At 36.9% G+C, this 24,294-nt stretch overlaps 1 protein-coding gene across 1 annotated transcript in view; it reads right to left on the minus strand.

Moving 5' to 3' along the window:
• The window catches only part of LOC114358455 (uncharacterized), a 36,450-nt gene extending 13,013 nt beyond the window's left edge, over positions 1-23,437 (minus strand). Inside the window, exon 1 of the mRNA XM_028312428.1 lies at positions 23,388-23,437. Coding sequence (XP_028168229.1) covers positions 23,388-23,401 — 14 coding nt within the window. The 5' untranslated portion in view covers positions 23,402-23,437. The remainder of the gene's footprint in view (positions 1-23,387) is intronic.
• Positions 23,438-24,294: the final 857 nt, after the last annotated feature.

Genomic DNA, 24,294 nt, shown 5'->3' on the forward strand with positions numbered 1-24,294 from the left:
TAATCAACACTCAACAAGTAAGTTTATCAACGAGTAGTAAAAGCTATGTTTTAGATTAATTTAGACACTTTTTATCCACTTTTAACCACTTTTTTCCACTTTTTTGCCACTGAACTAACTTTTATTGTAAGCCAAAAACTGTTAAACTATTTTATTAGCCAGTACTCCGCTGGGCAAGCGTCCAGTCCTTCACACACTGACTTTACGTCCCACCGAACGTGACGTATTCAATGCCTTATTAATAAGGCAATCTCGATTCTGTATCTAAGCCGGGTTTATTTTTAATGGAAAATATTTTATTTACACATTGACTAGCTAGGTTTAGATTTAGACAGGTTAGAGACTAGAAAATACGTGTGTCCAGAATAAAAAACGTGAACATAATGAAATTTTTAACAAAGTTAACACAACCCAATTAAAAATATTTAACACTTTATTTTGAAGTAACACTAATTTTTAATTTGAGTGAGAACAACAATTTATAAATACTTAATAAACAACTAGAATACCGTGTTAAAGTCGGCGTAATCGAAGACAATGAAAATTATAAAGTATTTCGAATTTTGAATTGAAGCGAATATCAAATAACTTAGAAATAACACAGTAAAATCATTGTTAATGTTCTTACAAAATCTTTATTCCTAACGTAAACTAATTTCTCGACGACAGCTGAACCACCGTATCTAATTAAATTTTCTATTGTGTCCGACTCCGTTTACTCAAATATGATTTGCCTAAACCCACTTAGTTTTGTTTACGAACATTGTGTTCGTTTTAAGGAATGTTTATTACTTTCCCACAAAAGATATTTTCTCTTTTCCAATCGCCAACTACTTGTCAATTGATGTTAAATTAATATGGAGAGCGGAGATATTTTACCACAAGTATTTATTTACTTAAAAGAATTCCTCGATCGCAATATAGAAATTTAAAAACACCTCGTTATGAATAAAGAAATTTGAATTTGAACTATCAATTATCATCATTATTTCAATTCATTATTAAATCCTCAACGAACACAGCCTATTCTTATTAAATTATGTCTCTTTACACAAATATAATTATTCACCTAACTGTTCTTAGTTTTACTTAACATTGTTTACAAACGCAATGTTCGTTAATAAAATTAAGTAATGTTAATTCGACAAAACATTACAAAAATATAATCAAAAACGTTCTTTCTTCTTCCGATTCCCGAGCGACCCTAAAAGCGGGATCGGTGTATGCTCAAGGGCCTACAGTGCAGGACACGGAAACCGCTCCTTGCGCGCAGTTCCGGACGCGGTTCACTGCACGCAGGTGGCGCGTTTCCGTTGGCAGATGGGCCCAAATAACTGGCAGGCACTTAAAAAGCCAAAATTCCGGACACAGCCAAGACCCGCCAATATTGTGGCGCGTAATTCAGAATTAATTTCTTTAGGTACCTAATCAATTTTGGGGACGGTTCTAAAACAATGATATAAAATTTGCTTTTGCCCGCGGCTTCACCCGCGTGAAATTTAGTTTGTCACAGATAGTCATAAATTATAGCCTATATGTTATTCTGGGTTATAAACAATAATACTGTAGTTTCATGAAAATCCGTTCAGTAGTTTTTGCGTGAAAGAGTAACAAACATCCAGACATCCAAACTTTCGCATTTATAATATTAGACGGATACTAACTTGCGCCCGCGGCTTTGCCCGTGTACCCCCTGAAATGAGTGTGAATAGGTATCGGTCAACAGAAAGGTTTTATCACGCGCTTTCCCCCTTTCGTAAACTGGGATAAAAACAATCGTATGTTTTTTTCCTTGCCTGATAAGCCGTCTTCAAGAATCACTCTTACGTATTGGTGAAAACTGAAAACCGCATGAAAATCCATTCAGTAGTGTTTAATTTTAGAGTAAGAAGATACAGCAGACTACGAGTATGTAGCGCTTTTATTGTATGCCTTTTTTTATGATCGGTTAGGTTAGGTTGTTGGAGGTATACATAACTATTATATTTACTTTATGTTCGTGTCTATATTTTAAATATAAGTTTTATAATTTCACGTGAAAAACATTTGTTTATTGTATTTTATCCGGCATCATATATCAATGTGCAATTAAAAATACACTAATTAACAAGCTCCAAGCAAATGCTACAAATTGAGCTATAAATTAATAATGTTCTTCGATTCGTAATTATCTGTGAACGAATATAATTTATTTTAACAACATTGACATATTTTTTCCAATTTATATCCGTTCTCTTTAATACTATTAAAATAATAGAAAACCAATTTATTTTATTGCTCGCTTTGTTGTTTTGCTTTATTGTTTTTTCTTCTTTACGATGTTCAATTGTTTTTCGAATTGTCATTTGTTTCTGATTTCGGTCTGGCGTTTTTACAAAATGTTATTTAACAAGAAATGACAAACCACTTTCATTTATTAATTTGTCTGTGTGTTAAAACCCTTATAGCTAAAGAAAAATATTATCTAGGGTAAGACCTTCTTTTATTTACAAATACTTACTATTTATCAACAATTTCAACTCAAAAGAACACCTCGGGCCAGCCCTGTAAACCTAATTAGTTTTCAATTAACTACATTATTTTGTTTTCGATCTGAATCAATAATCAAATTATAGCAGGTCTATTATAGTCTTTTTATTAAAAATGTAGTTCGATCGGAAATACTTATAAAAGTATGTCAAAAGATTTGTACCTGAAGAGCTCTCTGACATTGATTCCCAAGACACAACCACATAACCATAATATTTAGAGAATGACACATTCAGACTTTAGTACACAAAAACGTATTTACAATAAAACACCTTCACAACTATAATCACAAAAACTCGTAGCGCGCAAATTGACCAATCCGAAAAGAAAAATACTTGCAGCATCTCAACTGTAACAATTTCAAATGACGTCCTTATTTCGTGGGAAATAAGGGTGAGTTCAAGATCAACAAGTTACCTCTGTGTACGGCTTGGAAGGTTCGTGTTATATGACTCGGGTTCATCCCAAACGGGCACTTTTCCATTTGGGCACCTATAAAGTTCACTCGTACAAAAGTAACGATTGCCAACTTTTTCTATTGTCACTAAAAATTTATTTTTGTACGGGAACGCGTCGATACCTTTTATTTCGGCAACCGTTAACATGTTCACGTCAGGAGAGCATTACAAAGTAACTATACTCTTGAAAACAGCATAGGATATAGTAGGTAAATAAATAAAGGTGAATTAAAAATTCGAAACCTGTCTTTTCTAAATAAATAAATCGAGAGAGTTCAATTTCAAAGCCTTTATTGCTCCACGTTGGACGTATACAAAGGTTCTTACTAGACCCATAGCAGTTCAACTTAGATAACAAGTTGAACTAAGTTTTTCTATATAATGTCAGCCTTCACTTGTCGTTACATGTTATGTTAGGTGGCTTAGGTTATGAGCACCGGTCAAGAGCAGAAAAGGGCCCTCAAACCCAAAAAATCCACACCAATGGTATGGTACTTATCTAGGTTAGTAAGCCAACGCCTCCCTAATATAACAAGAAACTCATTATTTTCATGTCAGACATATTTACGAGTCCCAAATCTCCCAAACGGGAAAATGCCAGCTCGGGAAGAGCCCTAGGGACGCTCGTGCTAGAACCCCAATGCATACAGAAGAGGCGTGGGTATGCAATATGAATGCAGATTGCACTAATTTTTCAACAACACATCAAGTGCGAGCGTAACGAAAACGAAAGCTTATTATTTTGAAAATAAGGAGCTTTTGTAGCATTCTTATTTCATTTCAAATCCTGAATTTTGTTGACTACGAAAAGGTTCGTTCGTTCGTTCGTTTCAGCCGAAAGACGTCCACTGCTGGACAAAGGCCTCCCCCAAGGATTTCCACGAAAAGGTTAATATAACTAAATTCATAGACTTTCAAATTTGACTCGACTAAACAAAAAAATAGGCTTTAGACATGTATTTTGCCAAATGAAAGGGTTTTATATTACGGTTTAAATTGATTATTTCAAACAAAAGGGTAATTCTAGACATAGAAATTAGGAAAATTTTAAAAATTTTGTAAGTCTTTTTCATATAGGTATGGATGGATTTATGGATTGGAAGGTGGATTATGGTCAACCTTTTTCGTTTGGGAGTCCCAGTTTTAAAAACATCAATTGGATCTGGCTTTTTCACATTATTATTACGGTTTTATATATTTTTTATAATTTGTAACTGAGTCTTTTAATCTAAATATAGTAAGTTAATGAGATTCAAGATAAAGACGCTAGCTCAGTAAATATGTACTCACTCGAGTATTAAAGGGATTACTAATGTTTGGCCAAAAAACGTTTCCCAAATTATCACATCGCAAACAACGTTTCGCAAATTTTCATTTAGCAAATTTTCATTTGGCAAAACAACTTATTGCAAATGTTTAATTGGCAAATGTCGTTTTTGGCATATTATTGTTTACCAAATTATTGTTTGGCAAAGTATGTTTTGCCAAATGTTTCATTTGGCAAAAATATTTCACAATAAACAATTTACAAAATAATTTGATTGATGCATAGAATGGAATACAAATAAGCTTGTGGTTATTATTTTGTATCGTGGGTAGTTAATATAAATTTTTTTCTATACTAATTTTCATATTTCATTCTTTTTATCGAAATTTCCAAATGATTCATCAACAATAAAGGTGATTCTAGCGCTCGGCGGCCGCTGCCGCGGCACGCTTCGCTCGCCTTCGCGCGTTAATGGTCACTGTTCTAACCTAACCTAACCTAACCACTATTTTCTGTAATACCTACTTTCTGCAACCATACTGTTTTCTGCAATCTCTTTGTTTTACATAAAATTCTTGTGAAAACCATGATGTGCCTATGCTTTGATTTGTGGGTAACGGTGGGTAAGTATGTGAAGTGTCAATTTGACGAAACAAATTATTTGGAATATAATATTTGGCAAAATAAAACATTTGCTATATAAACATTGACCAAATGAATTAGTTGCGAAAAGAGCAGTTGCTAAAAGTTCATTTGGGAAATGAAACTTTGGCGATAAGTTGTTTGGGAAGTGAAATTTGGCGAAAAGTAATTTGGCCAAACGGAAGGATACCGTATTAAAGACACGTGGGTTATATTAACTTTTTGTTGATTCTAAGAATAGTTAGCTATTCTGGGATTTGTTTCAACACAACAAGATTAATTATTCTTCATATTTAGAGCTATATTAGGCGACAATATAGTCTAAAGGTCTCGGCATCGGACTCCTGACCTCTCGGGTCGCTAAGGGGTCAAACTAGCGACCTCTCGACGACTATTGTGGTGCAGCCACTCCTAACACAAACATAATAATATAGGCTGTCCCAAAAATACCGCACGATATCAATTTGCCCTCATTTTTGCAGCAAATTGCGGGATGTAAAAAGAAAAATGACAGCTGAAAGTTACTAAAAATGGAGCGTATGGCCCGATTTTCACCAAGGTGGAACTGAGCAGAGAAGTGTTTTGACCAATCATATTTCATTATTTCCACTTCTCTTCTCCGCTTCGCTCCGCCTGGTGGAAATCGGGCCTTATACGATAATAACGTGATTGAATTATTTTTCACTTTAGGGACACCCTATATTCAGCTTAGCTAAGAGTGGTTAACGGGAACGGGAATAGTTGATTCCAACTGCATTATTTCCAGTAAATTGAAAAGTGGACGCTTATCGCCACAACTGGGGCAGTCTGTATCAGATGGAACACAGGAACACGACTGCCGGCGAAGCGACCGCAATCTAGCAGTTGTCCTGCTTACTGGAACAAAGCGGTATCTCTTGTAGAGATGGGTTATACTAGGTAAATTTGATACTAGGTGCACCTATTCCTAGTATTTATTAATACTCGATCCAAATACCTATTTAATTCCACCTAGTACGCAGTAACTTAGCATACTTGACGCGACTAATGCGGACTAATCCACGTAATATGACTTTAAAATACAATTTTTTTTTTAAAGATACAACCGTAGTATGAATAATGCAATTTGAAATTGAATAATAATTCCTCCCTTCATACTTCAACAGGCTTAGGACTGTCAACTTAAAAGTTGGCGTATTTAAAAGATATCAATTTCATAAAAATATTTACATATTTTTTTCTTATTTACATGAATATGGTTTGACTACGTTTGTGTGCGTTTGCTTCGTCGCGCTCAAAATTGTTTGGTCAGATAGAGACGGAGTGAATCTCTACGTTCGCACATAAGCTTAGCGAGAAATACTAGGTGCGCGTAATACACGACTACGGATTACGCAATAATAACCTCTATTACTTTGATGATAGGGTCGGAAATCGTGTAATTTATAAAATACTAGGTGGATTAAGTATTTAAAAAATTGGAATAGGTGCCGCCTAGTACTGTAAAATACCTAGTGTGTAGATCTGTTCTAGTAAATACGTCTCATCTCTAATCTCTTGTATGTACTAGCAAACAAAGGTTGATACCTGGACTGTTTATTACTGCACAGTTAGCGTCAAATAGTTCGTGACACCACAGAATAATAATAAGTAGGTACTACGTACAGAAGGTTAACTTCGCGAAGGTATTTAAAAAAATATACTATAACTACTATATAATTTAGCTTGTCTCAAGAGTCGAGCACCATTTTGTTGACAAACGTCAGTGATCGGTACTGCGCCGAAGAAACTCGCGGAGATGAACAGGCCTAGCGATACCCAGAGTAGCCAATAAGCCCGCAACACGTCTTTGTGTTAATTGGAATAAGGTTCTATTGTCAACTTTTTGGCCACTTTGTGTGTCATGAACAATTTGATGCTGACTGTACACAATTTGTTTACCAGACGATAGTGGTACATAAGTACCCACACAAATCTAGAACTTAACCTTCACTGGTTGGGTTTTTATTGGCGGTCCAGCTGTACCTGGCTACACAGGAGTTGCAGCGGTGGGAACGAGAGGTGGGAATAGTCCCGTTTAAGTCTAGCTCTATTAAATAAATTATATCTAACCCAGCAATCAGACTTACCGGAACTCTTCGATCGTAAAGTTAACCTTGCACTTACACGTACTTAAGCTATGGTTTTATTATGATTAGAGCGGCAGAAGATTAACAACCAAAGAACTTCATCATGGCGCAGTTATAATTGTGGGAAAATGGCGTAATCACCATATAAGTAACTGTACTTAAGTATGATGCTTTGCGAGTCTAGGCAGGTCAGAAGGACAAAGCCTGGAGCAAATTTAACTCAACAGTAAGGGCAGTAAGGTCAATCCAGCTCTGCGGGTTTTAGTAATGCAGGATCCCGCAAACTGGACTGTCCCGCAAAATTCGAATCATAACTTAATGCGAACAGTAAGCGGTAAGCAACCACGAGTTTACGTTAGGTGTGCTTGCTAGCGACTGCGTAAAAAAACAACATTAAATGTATGACATATTGTGCAGCGCCCCTAGCGGTTACTTTCAAGAAATAAAATCTTCATAGATTTTTTGACGTACATAGGGTTGCCAGGTGTATATATTGTGTTGTCCGGTCTGATTGTTAGGCTGAACATAGGCCTCCCCCAATCCCAAGCTAAAGTATACCGCCAGTAAAAATCCAACCAGTGAAGGCCTAGTTTGTCCCGAAGGAACAATAACTGTCATTGAAGCCGAACTATAACAGAAGAAAATAGGAATCCGAAGGGAAATAATATACAAGGTAGACGTCTGAAATTCTGAATCAATCAATTTAAGATTGGGAAACTTACTCAAGTAAGTAAATTATTAATAGAAAACTTTGCAGACTGAAAACTGTGAGTTAACGTTTGACAAACATTTTCCAGAGTTCATAAATTCTGATTTATACTTTGCTAAATTGAATAAATGAGTCAAGAGACGAATGCCATCTGTACTAAATGTATGGAAGCTGGAATTGAGAATTTTCGGATAGATCCAGTTTATTCTGTAACTTATTATTGATACCGTTTGATAGAGCTCGTGAAGCACTTTTAGGATCAGTAATCAGTTTTTCGAAGATCAGTAATCAGTTTTTCGATAACATTGTATCATCATCATCAACAACAGCCTTTTACAGTCCACTGCTGGAGTATGAGCCTCCAGGGTTTTGTCATAATCCCTACACTTGGCAGGCGGGCTGGAGATCGCAGTTTAAAAGATGTTTTTCGGATAGCGCTGCTGCCCGTTCTCTGTTTGATGTGTATTTGTAGTCCCTAAGTCACCTCTTACGATAATAATGTATAGTTTAGAAATAATCAAGTGGGATCACTTATCGTTTCCACTCTGTATTTCTTTGCCAATTTTGGCGTTACAAAGTATATCTGCATGGAATTGGAAATAGCTGTGTACCATTATAAAACCTTCGCGAACTGAGCTGACAGGCGTCGAGAAATATGTCCGTTAAGAGGCCTTTAAATCGCTAAATAGTTCCGTATGTTTTCGTTTGTCGACGCGACTGTACTCAGGCCTAGTTACCAATCTAAAGTGCACTGTAAGCCTTTAGGATAAAGCAGCAAATCGCTTTACACTTGAATTTTTAAGCTAGGCACAGTTTGCAAAGGAAATTGCACTCAAAAACCGATGGGATAGGGTTGGGAGTCGCTTTTGGGGTATCGTTACAATATTCTAGATGCGTAGGGCCTTAAAAGCTGACGCGCGCACTTTCGCCGCATGTGAATTATGTATTGCGTCGATAAAGCAGGCCCGGGTCCGATTCTGGTGCACTTCGCTTTTATATCACGATTTCATTTGTTTGTAAATAAATTAAAAACACAAAGTTATTATAATTTTCTGGCGTTAAGAATCGCCTCTTGATTTAAATATTTTTAAAATAACTTGAAAAAATCGAACTGCCTAAGGTCTAACAACGAACACAAACTAGTCGAAATCAATAACCCTGGGCCCCGATTACGCAAATTTTTAACGTCTCCAATACAGACGCGCTTCTTCGATTCTGCGATACGGATTGGTCAGCTGAAAACAGCTGACGTCAGCTGTTTCGAAGAAGCGCGTCTGTATTAGAGACGTTAAAAATTAGCGTAATCGGGGCACTGACCTTTAAAAAAGGACCCTTAAAGAAAAAAAATACTGACAGAAAAAGAAAAAGAGAGAAAGTTTTGTGAAGTGTACGTGTGCCTTAAAATGGGTGCGCTACAAGAAATTATACTTGCCTACCTCGTAATGATAAAAATCCCCATTTGAAAGTTATTTATTATAAGTTACCCAATAACTAACTGTAAGATTTGATGAAAATAAAAAAATAATTGTACTAGAGTTATTAATTAATTAATATTGAGCCAATATTACGTCTACAGATACACTTCAACTCGCCTGAACCGTTATCTATATATATAAAAGAAAGTCGTGTTAGTTACACCACTTATAACTCAAGAACGGCTGAACCGATTTAGCTGAAAATTGTCAGGGAGGTAGTTTAGAGCCAGGAGAAGGACATAGGATACTTTTTATCCCGTTCGAAATTTAAAAAAAAGTCTGCTTATTTATTGCCATTAAGGCGGAACAAAGTTCGCCGGGTCAGCTAGTAAGTACTAAAACCAAATTAAGCAAAAACGTAGATTAACATAATCTTAGCGTGAATATTCAGAACTCCAAGTTAAGGAAGATTGTAGGGTATAATTAAATATAAACTTATTAATAACGTGAGCTAACTTGTACAATAATAAGATTATAAGATTTGATATAATTACCAGAAGCTCTACAAACGATTTAGGTTATTCTACGAGAAGATTATGGATCTAATTTGATTATTACAGCTTTTTATGGTAAAGAGGCAGGAATATATCTTAATCCTAAATTATTTTCATTAATTTTGAAATTATTCCTAGAAGAACATGGGCTCTGCCTTTGCAAAATTAATCTTAAAGTAATAAAAAAAGATAACATCGCAAGTCTGAACAAAAAGGAAAATATAATGCAGCCGTATTTTTGAGAAAACTTAGTCTGGCTGAAGATCACAATAATATTTTCAGCTATTCAACAGTCAAATTGCTGAAGCCTGTTCTGAATCAACAAGTGGAGTTATTGCCATCTTAGAAAAGAATTATCATTTAAATTTTAAACAGATTTACTTAAGCGCTCGAGCAGCTTTAAGATAACATTTATTTAGACTTTAGAAGTGAGCGAAAGTGAAGGGAAAATGAGTTATCGACTGTCGATAATATGGGAAAACCATCGATATCGACTTTATTTCAATGCCATTTTAATTTTTAATAAAATTGTATTATTTATGTATAACCTTTCTTATGGGTATATTTCAAATTGAATGGTTTTCTACACAAGAGTTTTTGATTTAATTATACCTACTTACTTGGTTAGTAGTTTAAATTGAAAAATATTACCAATATGTATAGCATACGTTTATATTAACACTAATTTATGTGTACTTACTTCAGTAGCAAGCGAGTAGTAGCCCTTCAAATCACACGGTACAAAAATATCGAGCGATGCTAAGATAAATCATCTTTTTATTTTACCTCAAATATGTACTTTATGGTCATTTACGTTTAAATACGTGATTTTTTAACAATTACGACTAAGTGGAAAACTATAGTTATCGACAAACTCTAACTTTAGAAGACTAGTAAGTAGGCAATACAACAGCAAACTGAAATTATCGGACTTTTCCCTGAATTCACCCAACAAAAGTTTTTGTCTGTTTCCTGGAAAATCTACCGGATCAAAAGGTATCACCAACTTAAATTCTAAGTCGGAACTAAACTTCGCGGAGGATTTTCTTTCATGTTTATTTTATGAAATGGAAATGAAAGCGAGCGATTTAACCGGGCAGCTGTTTCGAACGTTCCCAGAATCGACACCTTTTCCTGAACTACGTTTTACATAGCACTTTTTACTTAAACAGTATTCGTTTTATTCTTAGTTGAATCAGAAATGTAAAATGAAATGGCTAACGGTTATAAAGTTTTATATTAATGTACCTAGTTTGTATTCCAGCCAGACAAACAAGTAACGACCATTATATGTAGGTAATTAATTACATTTGAATATGAATTGCATTGCATTATTTGATTAATAATAATAATTAATTGATTGATTTATTTGAAATAATGTGCTACTTAATTCTTACATGTGTAAAATGATGTATATTTAATTTGTTTTTGTTACTTTTTTTTGTTTTTTTTTACTAGTTTTGTTACTAGTGTTTTGTCACCATGCATCATCATTATTATGTCTTACTTTTAATGTAAATAGATAAAATTTTAGTTTCCTTCTTTTCCAATTTTTTTCGATTTATGGTCCTTTTCTATCTTAATTTAACCGCTTGAGTCGGCGGCATTAATTAATGTCATAACAATTGATTATCTATTGTGTCTAGATTCGCGGGCCTTGAAGGTTTAAAACTCACTTTACGCAGTTTTTTCAACTTATTTTAGTACTTTGACAGTTGGTATTTTAGTTCCGAGGTCTTAGCCGACTGACATTGTCCGCCACAAATGGCCGGACAGTGAACAACAATGACACAATTGCATTCCGGACGCGACGTGCGCAGGCGCCAGTGGACGCAGTAAGTTGCGTCATTTCGAGGGTGACCAAGTTTGAAACATTTTTGAGGACAGGTAATAATTTTATCTGCTCTGGCAACTTCTACTGGAATTATTTTTGAAGCATAGCCAAGTACTTTCTCAACTCTTCACGTCACACCATTGAGGACACCATTCGCGTTTATTAAATAAAATTAATAAGACATTGTATAAACCTTTAATAATCCTTAGTGATTGTGTTAAAAAATGGTCTTAATTCAGAAGTAGAACAGCTAGATTTAAAAAAAAACTTAGTGGCCGCTTGGTCTTTATAACAACCTCTTTCAGGTTTAAATCCAATTTTATAATAGAGCCAATCTCTCCAGAAGATGTCAACGCACTACTGATTTATATGTTAGGTAAATTATTGTTGTATGAGCTTGAGAACGCAGTATTATCAACATAATTACTTACTTAGGCACTATTTCTTATGCATCTGTCAGTTCTTTATAACACTATATTTTTATCCCTCAAACTCATGGTCACCCTACCAACGCGTCCATCAGTAGCACTCGCGCGCACGCCGATAAATACGTCGCGCGCGCACCTAACGCAGCGAAAGTGATTATCGTACCATTACCGCTTGCTAGGGATGTCGAAATACTGTCTGAAGAAAATCGAATCGAATGTCCATTTAATAGGGCATAACGAGTAATTGATTCAAAAATATTTTTTTAACTATTAAGACTACCGTCTAGTCTAGCTAGTATAAAGAGCTTTTTTTTTGGTTGCTGGTATGCAGCGTATTAAAATTTTATTGATAAACTCCTGTCACATAAAAAAAGGATGCTTTTATCGATAAAAACCTTTCGGGTGAAGCTCGCTTCCACCTTCGGCCTGATCATCACTTACCATCAGGTGAGATACAGGCCAAGAGGCCAAGTTGTGCGTAAAAAAAACTATAAAAGACCCAATGTCCACTTTTGAAAAATAACAAAAACAGTCCTTTAAAACTCAAATCTGTCACAGCAATGTTTTTTGTGTTTATAATTGTTTAGTTAGGTTATGTAAAGACGACAGCACATCAAACTAAACACAGTGGCATTTTATGTAGTTATTTGTCTATTGTGCAACATAGATAAATGTTTGATTTGCTATTATAACAAGTTTATTGTTGGCCAGTCACAATATAAATGTTAAACCAATTATATCAAATCGATTCGACTGCTCTTAACAAATCGATTACAGCCGACAACCCTACCACTTACGCAACGTGAATTATTAATTTTATTGTTTATTAATGGAGTGCTATAATTAAATTTTACATCGGTTCGTTATTGCATGACAGTGCGTTTCAGACTTATATGCAATTAAAGTCTGTTCTTTCGCTTGACTTTTATAAGACTAGATAATTTTTGATTACGTAGTGTAGGTATTTCACGTGCATTTAAATTACGTATTACAATTTCTAGAAGTCATTATCGTATTGTACTCATAAGTCACATTGATTAATTTACGCTAGACATCAGGCTGACATTTTCGTTGCAAAATAGCAACTATTTCAAACTACATAGATGTCAACACAACGTTTACTTTTATATGATGTTGTTGTACTTTCATAATATTATTGCATAGCAGTCAATTTGATAATGTGTAGATTTTTAAAAGACTGATTTATCGATGTACTAGCTTTTTGCCCGCGGCTTCGCCCACGTGGATTTTTTTTGTCACAGAAATACTTTATATGGCGTGAAAGCGAGACAGACAGACGTGGACAGACAGAGTTACTTTCGCATTTATAACATTAGTATAGATAATCAGATAAGAATCCACTTTAACAGTTTAATTTAACGAAAATAAAGTAAAATTTTCATTATTTTCTCAACGATTTTAAAAAGATAACGCGACCTTTTTTTATCAAAATTATTGTCACCCTAATTCGGTAAGAGTGGGCACGTGTGATTAGTTTGGCCTCGATGTCTGCGGATTTAAACCTGCAAAGTTCAAGGCGATACAGTTTCTATATCAGTGACATAAGAACAGCAGTGAAGAATAACACGTGGATAAAATCTAGGTAATAGACAGATAAAAGAACAAATATTTTATTTATCTAGGAATTTAGAACCTCCCGCGACCTTCACCAGATCGTCGGTCCACCTAGTGGGAGGCCTGCCCACGCTACGTTACCGGGATGCAAGCGGCGCAGGACCGGTCTTTGTGGAAATCCTTGGGGGAGGCCTTTGTCCAGTAATGGACGTCTTTCGGCTGAAACGAACGAACGAGGAATTTAGAAAAAATAACGAGGTTCAAAATTTAGTTGTATTCTTTTGTATGTTTGTTACATTCAGAACTTCGTCATTTATAAGCCAATTGGCTTGTTTTTACTAAATCGGTTCAGTGTTTAAATAAAAAAAAAATGGATAAATAAGATTTTAATCTAACACGTTCCATTTCAACTAAGACAAATAAAAATGTCGTAACTATGAAATAAAGGCACTCAAAAGCTATGACAAATAGAACCTTTTATTATAATAATAATAAAATGTCATCCAAGTAAACAAAATTGTGTATTTAACTTTGGCAAAAGTTGGTAATATTTAAAATGCACTGCATAATGCAACGAACAAACAACTTTATTAAATAGTGCACAAAATAACCTTGAAGCTAAGATTTATCCAACTGTTTACCTTGCAGAAGCACAAGGAGTTATGTCAGAAAGTACGGCGAAGTTCGCGGCATCTAGAATTCTCCGAGCTTAGGTAAACCGATATAATTTATCTCTTGCGGATTTTCTGCCACGGTCTTGGTGCTCAATATTTTATGCCCTGTTTGATATACAGTTTTATTCAATACTAGCTTTTCGCCCGCGGCTTCGCCCGCGTGGAATTTTGTCACAGAAAAACTGGGGCGATGCCCCCGTCCCTGTTTCAAAAACCGGGATAAAAACTATCCTATGTCCTTTCCCGGGACTCTAACTATCTCTATGCCAAATTTTATCAAAATCGGGTCAGTGGTTTAAGCGTGAAAGCAAGACAGACATACAGAGTTACTTTCGCATAATAATATTAGTGTATAGATTTAAGGTGGCATTTCCCAGTTGATGCTTAGCAAACATATTTTTTTGGAAAATAACTTAGGAAGCTGTTATTACACGCTGTTATTACAAAGTATAACGCCCGTATTCACAAACATTACTATGAGGTCTCACAGAGTGCGTGGACGCACAGGGTCACACACGAACCAATCACTGAGCTCTATTCAACGCTGTGCGTTTTATTTGCTGCTTCACTTAAGCAAGCATCGTTTGTGAATACGGGAGTAAGTAATAGGTAGATAACTTCAAATGTTGATATTTTGTAGACCACAATTTTGTAACAAATAAATACTGCTAGGTTAGAAATGGATGGACTATTTCAAGCGCAATCCATTATTCTGGTCATGGTCGCGGTAGTTCGGCACAGATTGTGGACTCAATTGGATTGTAACGAGGACTTCAGTCCGACCGAGGTTCTAGCTCGATTTTAGGGTTCATTTTTAAAATTCCTTTACAGCTAAGTTAAATCTTTTCTTAAAGGTTTTAAACCTTTGTTTGTCACCTGTCATCCGCTTTGCAATGGAGGGAAGTCGAACTTTAATTTCGAACTCCTCCTATGTTCTTCTGATTAATTTCGTTGCGGGTCCAATGACAGTTTAACTTTCCCCAGGGACAAACTTGACCTTCATTGGTTGGGTTTTTATGGCGGTCAAGCTGTAGATCCTGGCTACACAGGAGTTGCAGTGGTGGGAACGAGAGGTGGGAATAGTCCCGTTACAGCTAAGCTAAAGCTAAGTACTTTGAATCAATGGTCGCTGATATCTAAACCGTTGCTGGGCTGTTGTCGCGTTCTCTACCTATTATTGAATCACTTTGTTGTCCGTCGTGAATTTCGTGAATTTCGTTTCACCCGAATGACGTCCACTGCTGGACAAAGGCCTCCCCCAAGGATTTCCACAAAGACCGGTCCTGCGCCGCCCGCATCCAGGCACCTCCCGCGACATTCACCAGATCGTCGGTCTACCTAGTGGGCACGGGAGGGGTGATATTGACGTGACAGGGCACACAAATCGGAAGTCTCGCTGACGTTTGGCCGTCACAAAACCTTTTTTTTTTTTTAACCTAACCTAACCTAACCTAACCCTCCCGTGCCTCTCCCATACCTCAGGCACGGACTGAGTTAAGCGCTAAACCTAAAAGTTTGTGATTCATAAAAGTTTTACAATTTACATCAATAGGTTCAATGTTTTGCAAATCCATTTTCATTTACAGATGTAAGTAAGCAAGGAAATAAGCTAACGCCCGCATTCACAAACATACTATGAGGTCTGACAGTGCGCGTGGACGCACAAGGTGACACACGAACTAATCGCTCTATTCAACGCTGTGCGTTCGATTTGCTGCTTCACTTAAGCAAGCATCGTTTGTGAATACGGGCGTAAGATATTACGGAACCCTTGGCCTTGGTGCACAGTTCTGCTCGCACTTGGCTGGTGTTTTTGCCATGGATCATGTTTGAAAAATGTTCACTGGATTTACCGCTTGGAAGTCCTTGGTCGGGTCATTATTTACGAAAGAAAATGCGCGAGGAAATGTACGTACTTAGTTGGTACTTGTGCTCCATTACCCAGGGCTGTGGCTAAGAGTGGAATGAAACACACAACTGCTATTTTCAACTATTTTTTTTAAAGATTATTAGCAATTTGTATTGCACAAATTACTAATAGTCCCGTTAGCCCCTCGTGTTAAGCTAAATAAGCTTGTGTTACGAGTGGGCTCACCACAATAGTCGAGCGGCAGTGGGATTCGAACCCGCGTTCCTCGGATCTCGAGTCGGCCACTCCGACCCCTTCACCGTTCGGCTACCGTGGCTAGCTATTACTACTATGGGCATTATTTTCATATTGAAATAGACCATAGGTACATAGTAAGTTCGCACTGGCTGGTTCTCACGGCAATCCAGTTTTACGGATCCCAGTAATGCAGGATCCCCAAAAACAGAACTGCCATGTGAAAAAAATACATATTATGTGTGTTTGTAATTCAAATTACAAACGGATCGGCTTTTTGCGGGACACTGCAAACGGGGCGTACGTATGAACGTTAATAACAAAGCACTACTAAAAAATGGGATGCTGCAAAAAACAGTTCCTGAAAAAAGGGATGTCCCGTGGGAAGAAGCCCTTAACAGCATATAATACACTTTTTTTAACCATCATGTCAAACTCCGGTCAAACAACACTGGTTATCGTTAAAGTTACGGTCAAAGTTAGTTGGTGCAACTCAACCTTAGTCGACAAGTTTATCATTGTCTGCTATTAATATCGTACCTCACATACTCGTGACATGTACCTATATGCTATGTACGTAAACTATGTATTCAGTACTATGTACCTTTCCCCCTCTGGACAATTTCCGGGCCAAGGCAATCTCACATCGAGATGCAATCAGTGTCCACATACGCACTGATATACTACATATACATATAATATGTTATTTTAGGTAGTATGAGATCTGTATGCATAGGATTTACGATATTTGTTTTGTATCAAGAGGGTTTGCTGGCATTGCGAGAATATTTCACTAATTGGCTTTGCAATGGGTGTCAGAACGTTAGAACTAAAGACTTTTCTGGGAACAAAAAACAAGTAAAAAAGCTAATAAAACACGTGAAAATGAGAAAAATAATAGTATACAGAGTGTCTTTTTAAGTATGGATCAAACAAAAAGGATTGATTCTACTGCTTAAATGCAAAAATTTTCCCCAAGGGAAGGAAGTTCAAATCTTTAAAAAAAAATCCATACAAATTATATCATCACTAATCAGCCAATTTATGGGGCGTCATATCCTTTTTTGAGAATTTTGATATTGTTACTGTAGGAAAGTTGTTGTTCGCGCAGTGCGCTTACAACCTTTTTCACCCCTCGCCGGACGTCACTATGGCTAATGCCTCCAAACAGGAAGTAAAGAACATCACTAGCGGCGACGTCCGGCCATCTTTACCTTTGGATCGAATCCTCGAGCGCGTAGCTTGTATTTTTTCTCCATTTTACCAATGTAAACGCAGAATATGAAGAATAGACAACTCCTCAAGTAAAAAAGGGACTCTTTTATTTTAATTCCTGAACAGTTGCTGCAAAAAAACAATAGTCCAGTCAATGAATGCCTTAACGACGGTGTAGAGAGAAATCCGTGGAACACAATTTCTGACCTCGGGACTTTATTTAGACTAGTTAGGAGGTGAACATAGCAAAAGTCCCCGCCCTTAGCCCTTGAGCCGGCGGGGAGAGGGGGGTTTAAAGGTACCACTTTTCGGTTTTTCGCTTAATCCTCGGAAACTATGCGTCCTAGTGACATGGCTACTAGGAACCAAAAAAAGCTTATTCAATTTGCTACAGGTGAGATAGTCAAGTTTTTCTATATCTTGTATAGTTTTCGCGGCATCTGCTCTAGAAGGTCTGTAATATTGGAAATTTTAATTTTGTCTTACATGTTCCCATAAGGAGAAAATCGACTAAATCAACATTGAACAAACATTATAGACATGCGGGAGCATGTTAAGCCTAGTTGCAGGGAGAAGACTGCATCGTGCGTATATTTAGACGAACTTATTGGAGCCACTTTTGACTCCTCATCACTCAAAAAGCACTGTGCATTAACACTTCAAATTAGGCTCATGTGTTGAGACTTGCAAGATAAATATCAGATTCAAATTTCATAAATATACCTCAAACGGTTATTTAGGTATTGACGTTCAAAAATCGACATTTAGGACACTAAAATCTATCTATCACCTGTGAAATGTTAAAATTTACGGGTTTTTTATTTGTTCCTTTGTATTTACACATCTACCTATCTGGATGCCAAATTTGAACCTTCTAGGTCATCTGGAAGTGGTTAGAATTTGGTCTTATAGGTCAGCCATGTAGATTTTTGGACGTCAATACCTAAAGAACCGTTTGAGGTATATTTATGAAATTTGAAGCTGATGTTTATCTTGCAAGTCTCAACACATGAGCCAAATTTGAAGTATTAATGCACAGTACTTTTTGAGTGATGAGGAGTCAAAAGTGGCTCCAATTGGTTCGTCTAAATATACGCACGGTGCAGTCCCCTCCCTGGAACTAGGCTTAACATGCTCCGGCACGTCTAGAATATTAGCTCAATGTTGATTTAGTCGATTTTCTCCTGATGGAAACATGTAAGACAAATATAAAATTTCCAATATTACAGACCTTTTAGAGCAGATGCCGCGAAAACTATACAAGTTATAGAAAAACTTGAGTATCTCACCTGTAGCAAATTGAATAAGCTTTTTTTGGTTCATAGTAGTCATGTCACTAGGACGCATAGTTTCCGAGGATTAAGCGAAAAACCGGAAAGTGGTACCTTTAAACCCCCCTCTCCCCGCCGGCTTAAGGGCTAAGGGCGGGGACTTTTGCTATGTTCACCTCCTAACTAGTCTAAATAAAGTCCCGAAGTCAAAAATTGTGTTCCACGGATTTCCATCTATAATGCTTTATTGACTGGACTAAACCTGTATAACATTGATTTAATTTCACTGATTAACATGAGCGTAATAACGTTTCTTCTAAAACTCGGGATCTCATTAACAAAATAATTCCATCTACTTCAACAAATCCAGCCATTTCTTTCTTTTCTTACATCATTACTTATCATCATGACTATTGTCACTGTTATACTGGAGACAAAATTCCATGATGATGATTCATGAATCATGAGGTCATAATAGTCAACCCTCTCTTTACCAGAGGCATAAAGGATTTGGCTAAAGATCAGACGGGTTTCGGATTTCAACAAGCCCGTATCAAATACCTCAACACCCGACACCAGAACTTGAATATAGCCTTAAATTTTATAGGCATCTCACTTAGCGGGGTATCCCAAGGGAGCCCACGTAACCCTAAAGGTCTTTAGGTCATCGTAGGCCCTTAAATAGTTGAGCTTTGCCTTGTGGTGGAGCTTGAACTTCATAAATTGACCCGAATATCGTTGTTTGATAGAGGTCAGGCTTAGAGTTAAGTTCAGTGTTAGTTTGAACAAATAAATAGGGTGTGAACACATAATTTATCAAGTTAGTAACAACCTTCATAGTAAAAAAAATGGGTATACTAAGACCTAAACGATTCACAAAAAAGCATTGAAAATGGAGTGGAAATAAAAATAAAGTAAGTAAGCGTCAAAACTGAAAACAAATTAATAAACAAAGTATAAATCTGTTCATGAACAAATTTTTATAGCGTGCGGGGGGTCAAACCCACGACTGCCTGAATTATAGTCGAATTCTCAACCACTGCACTAATCGGTCGTCAAAACTTACCACTCTAGATCAACCAACACAAAAGGTATAGCCACAGGTAATCGCTTGTAAACATTGCCAGCATTTTACTCCGCCATAAAACCTTCAAAGGCCCTCATCCCATAAACTAAGCTCCAGCAACTTCCCCTAAATTATAATTATAATTACCCTGGATTCTCACTCTCGCCATTCCAGGGTTGTTTACAACTTATGACAAAGCGGGTCATCAGGAACCCATCAGGCGACCTCAGACAATGGCGTATAAAATGGCTGACAATGGCTAAGGTAGACATAGGGGAAGCCGGTTTCAGTAGGGAAAATCTATGCTTTTAAACCATGGATTTTGAAATTGAAACGGCTAAATCCCAAAGGTAGACTTTTGGGAACTTTATGTTTTCAAAGAATGTAAGTTCATACTTTGATTCCCAACGGGTACGCGAGTTTCACGATATTAAAATTAAAAATAATTTTCTTAGTGTATTTTAAAATTACAAGGATCCGATGGGAAAAGAAGAACAATAGAGTCGAGGACGACTAAGTACGTGTCAAGAGTCGGTCGAAAGAAAATTACCTATATACCAAGTAATTCCATAGGCACACCTCACTTCCAATGTTATGTGAGTTCTATAACAGCCACAGGCCTTGACTTACTGAATCTTGCCGCATTAGGCATTGTGTGTTTAAAAATTTTTTGAAGAATTTTGATATTAGTACATACTTTTACGCTTCTGGCACTTTGTTCCGCATAGTTTTATCAAGTAGAAATTATCTTAATGAATCAGCTATAAATCGAAATTATGAAAGGACAAATCTGTTGTCTTTCTCACATTTCAGAATGTGTGAAAGAGTCAGATACAGTATTGCCCAAATAAATCCAGGGTCTCAGCGCACCATCTAAAGTAATTTCTTTAAAAGGTAATCAATAGATAATTGAGGCAATTTGAAAGAGCAACACGAGCTGTAGACGTCACCCATTTATCTCCTGCCATACTGCCATTTGCGGATTGATAATAGGAAGCAATTGATATAGGTTTGGTCTGGCATCCATTTTGAATCGTTTGCTGACGGTTAAGGGACATAATGGACAATTTACGGTTATACTAAGAGTAACTACTTCTGATTTGAACTTTCAAACTAAGCTTTTGTCCTTAACTTCGAACTCCTCATATTCTTCTGATTAATCTCGTTGCGGATCCAATGACAGTTTAACTTTACCCCGGGACAAACTTGACCTTCACTGGTTGGGTTTTTATTGACGGTCAAGCTGTAGATTCTGGCTACACAGGAGTTGCAGCGGTGGGAACAAGAGGCGGGAATTTTAGCTTTTTCTGTACATTGGTCTGTCACAGAAAGACTTTCTGACTCCCTTTCAAAAACCGAGATAAAACCTATCCTTTTTCTGCTTGACAAGACATGTCTTAACCTTTCTCATATTCTTTTTTCTATCACAAGACAGCGAGCTGTATACATACACTAGCTTTCCGCCCGCGGCTTCGCGCGCGTGGACCCCTGAACTCTATTTTTTCCAAAATAAAATTTAGCCTATGTTACTCGTGGATAATGTAGCTTTCGAATGGTGAAAGAATTTTTAAAAACGGTCCAGTAGTTTTTGAGCCTATTCATTACAACCAAACAAACAAACAAAGTTTTCCTCTTTATAATATTATTATTATATATATTATATTATAGTATAGATATACTTCGTCATAAAGTTTAGTTTAGGCCATCTTGTCTAGAGGTACGTAAAGCCTTTGGATGGTCTACGAGAATCTGTAAATCTATCACACCATAAACACCTCCAGTAAAGAATAATACTCATATTATTCAGTTTATTAAAATAAAAGGTATNCTTTCTTTCTAAAATTTAATTATACGAATTTCGAGGAATTGACTCGACTTCAACGGCTGATCAAATTAAATATCGAGTTTCCAATAAATAAATATTATTAAAGTAAGCCAAATATTTTAACTGAATTTATTGGCGTTTCACGGAAAAGGGTTTTCACGTTATTGAAATAACAACACCTTTTCAGTAATCGAATATACGGTGTCTAAAATATATTTTTGTAACTAGATATAACCGGCAGACAGTGGTGATCGAGTTTGTTGCGACGCTTCTTCTCAGCACTTGCCAAATGTTGGTCTTGAAGCGCTGGTAAGACAATAAGATTATGACACACCATAGTCTATACCAGCGGTTCCCGAATTGTGGTCCGCGGAACCCTGGGGTTCCGTGGAAAGGCCGCAAGGGTTCCGTAAAAAATATTATCCCACGTTTCGTGACAGACGTTGTTCGCTCGCACCGACTTGTTTACGCACAAGGGAGGGGCAGGGCGTGCGGGCGGAGTAGTACGGGGGTTCCGCTAGGAAAAGTATAATCAACTAGCTGACCCGGCGAACTTTGTTTCGCCTTAATGGCAATAAATAAGCAGACTTTTTTTTATTTCGAACGGGATAAAAAGTATCCTATGTCCTTCTCCTGGCTCTAAACTACCTCCCTGACAATTTTCAGCTAAATCGGTTCAGCCGTTCTTGAGTTATAAGTGGTGTAACTAACACGACTTTCTTTTATATATATATAGATTAGGGTTCCTTGGCAAAAAAAAAAGGAAACCCTGGTCTATACCCAAGGCTGACCAACCCCGCAAGTATGGTTTGATCTTAATAATTGACTTTTTATTGCGCTTGTCCTGAGTCACTAAAATAGGAAATATAAGTGGCCCGTCGTTAACGACTGAATCCACCATTTGGCCCCACTCTTCAAAAGGTTGAGTAGCCTTGGTCTATACAAACAAAGACATTTTTGACTTTTGCCTTTTTTACTTTATTACAACTGTATAAGATTTATTATTAGCTTGGTATACCGTTAAATAAAGGATACCACTTTTCAATTAGTATTGTTTACAAGAAAAGGATTAAAGTTTAAAGCGAGTTGCTCTCCTGCAACCTTTAATTACAACTGACACTTGACACGGGCTCTGGGCGAGTTACTTCTTATTAGTTGGGAAGGCAGTAGAAAATGGTTAAGAAATGAAATTACAAAGAAAACACGGAAGAGTTGAAAGGCGAGGACGCAAGGTGATAAGAAAATGGAGATTCTTAAAGCAACAGCTTTGTGGGCAGGATATTTATTTTGATTATTACGGAGTTAAAGTATTTTGTGTTAAGTCAGTTAATTTACTAATCAGTCGGCAATAGAGTAGAATAGGAGCATTCTTCCCGTGAATGTCGTTCATCATCATCATCATCTCAGCCATACCATAGGACGTCCACTGCTGAACATAGGCCTCCCCCAATGCTTTCCATGTTGCCCGGTTGGTAGCGGCCTGCGTCCAGCGCTTTCCTGCAACCTTTATGATGTCGTTCGTTAAGAGGCAACTAAGACGTCCCACCAACCAGTCTGGCCACGTTAGGGAATGCAGGCTAAATCCTCCATTTGTCTCTGGCAATTTGAGGGTCGTGCTCCAGCAGTGGAGACTAAATGACCATGATGACCTAAATGACTAAAAGACTAAATGATGATGATGATGAAAAAATTGTTTGAACATGGTTGACTCACCTCTCTGAATCCATAGCGGCTCACAGGGAAGCCAGTTTTGCTGGTAACTGCAACAAAAGAAAATAAATTATTTTAGTTGTTACGTTTTACGGCTTCCTGGTCAAATTGATTGCAATAATTTTCAATTTAATTATCTTAAAGATACTTAAAAATAGTTATTGTGTGTTTTACATAGTATTATACTATCAATTTCAATAAATTACACTTTAATGACAATTATTCTAGCAAGATAACGGCTATCTGCAAAATAAATAATCATTTTGGCATGTTTTCTAAAGTTTAAACGCTGTTTTATTAGATAAATAACGCCATATTTCAATTCGCCTTTTCACTATAACCAATTTTATTTAGGCCACGTAGTTCAAACTCGTGACTGTACAGATAACCTATGTCTTTAGACTCCACACAAAACATTGAAAATGAGGTCGATTTCAAGAATATGTAGAGGTAAAGTGTAAGTACAGTCAACACCACATCACTCTATAGTTTCATTGGAAAATTGCTCTAATTACCAAAGCATAAGTTACCAGTGTTTAGCTTGTTGTACTGTCGTCTGTCTGTACACATAATCTATGAAAAAAGCTCGTGATGTCATAATATGACGTAGGAAATTTTTAAATGCTATGGGCTATGATCGGTGTTTCTTTACGAGATCGAATCAGAAATGAGGAGATCTGTAAACGAACTAAAGTCACAGACATAGCCCGACAAGGCACATAGCACGAAGAACTGGCGGCCGATGGGGCAGCAAGGGTCTGGCGTGGAGTCCACGTACCGGAAAACGCAGCGTAACTAGGACGTCCACCCACAAGGTGGACTGACGACCTCATAAAGGTGACAGGAAGGCGCTGGCTTCAGGCCGCAAACCATGCGATATGGAAATCATTGGGGAAGGCCTATGTTCAAC

This window comes from Ostrinia furnacalis, unplaced genomic scaffold (assembly GCF_004193835.3).
Source record: "Ostrinia furnacalis isolate ACB-3 unplaced genomic scaffold, ASM419383v2 OfSCF3952, whole genome shotgun sequence".
Lineage (NCBI taxonomy): Eukaryota > Metazoa > Arthropoda > Insecta > Lepidoptera > Crambidae > Ostrinia > Ostrinia furnacalis.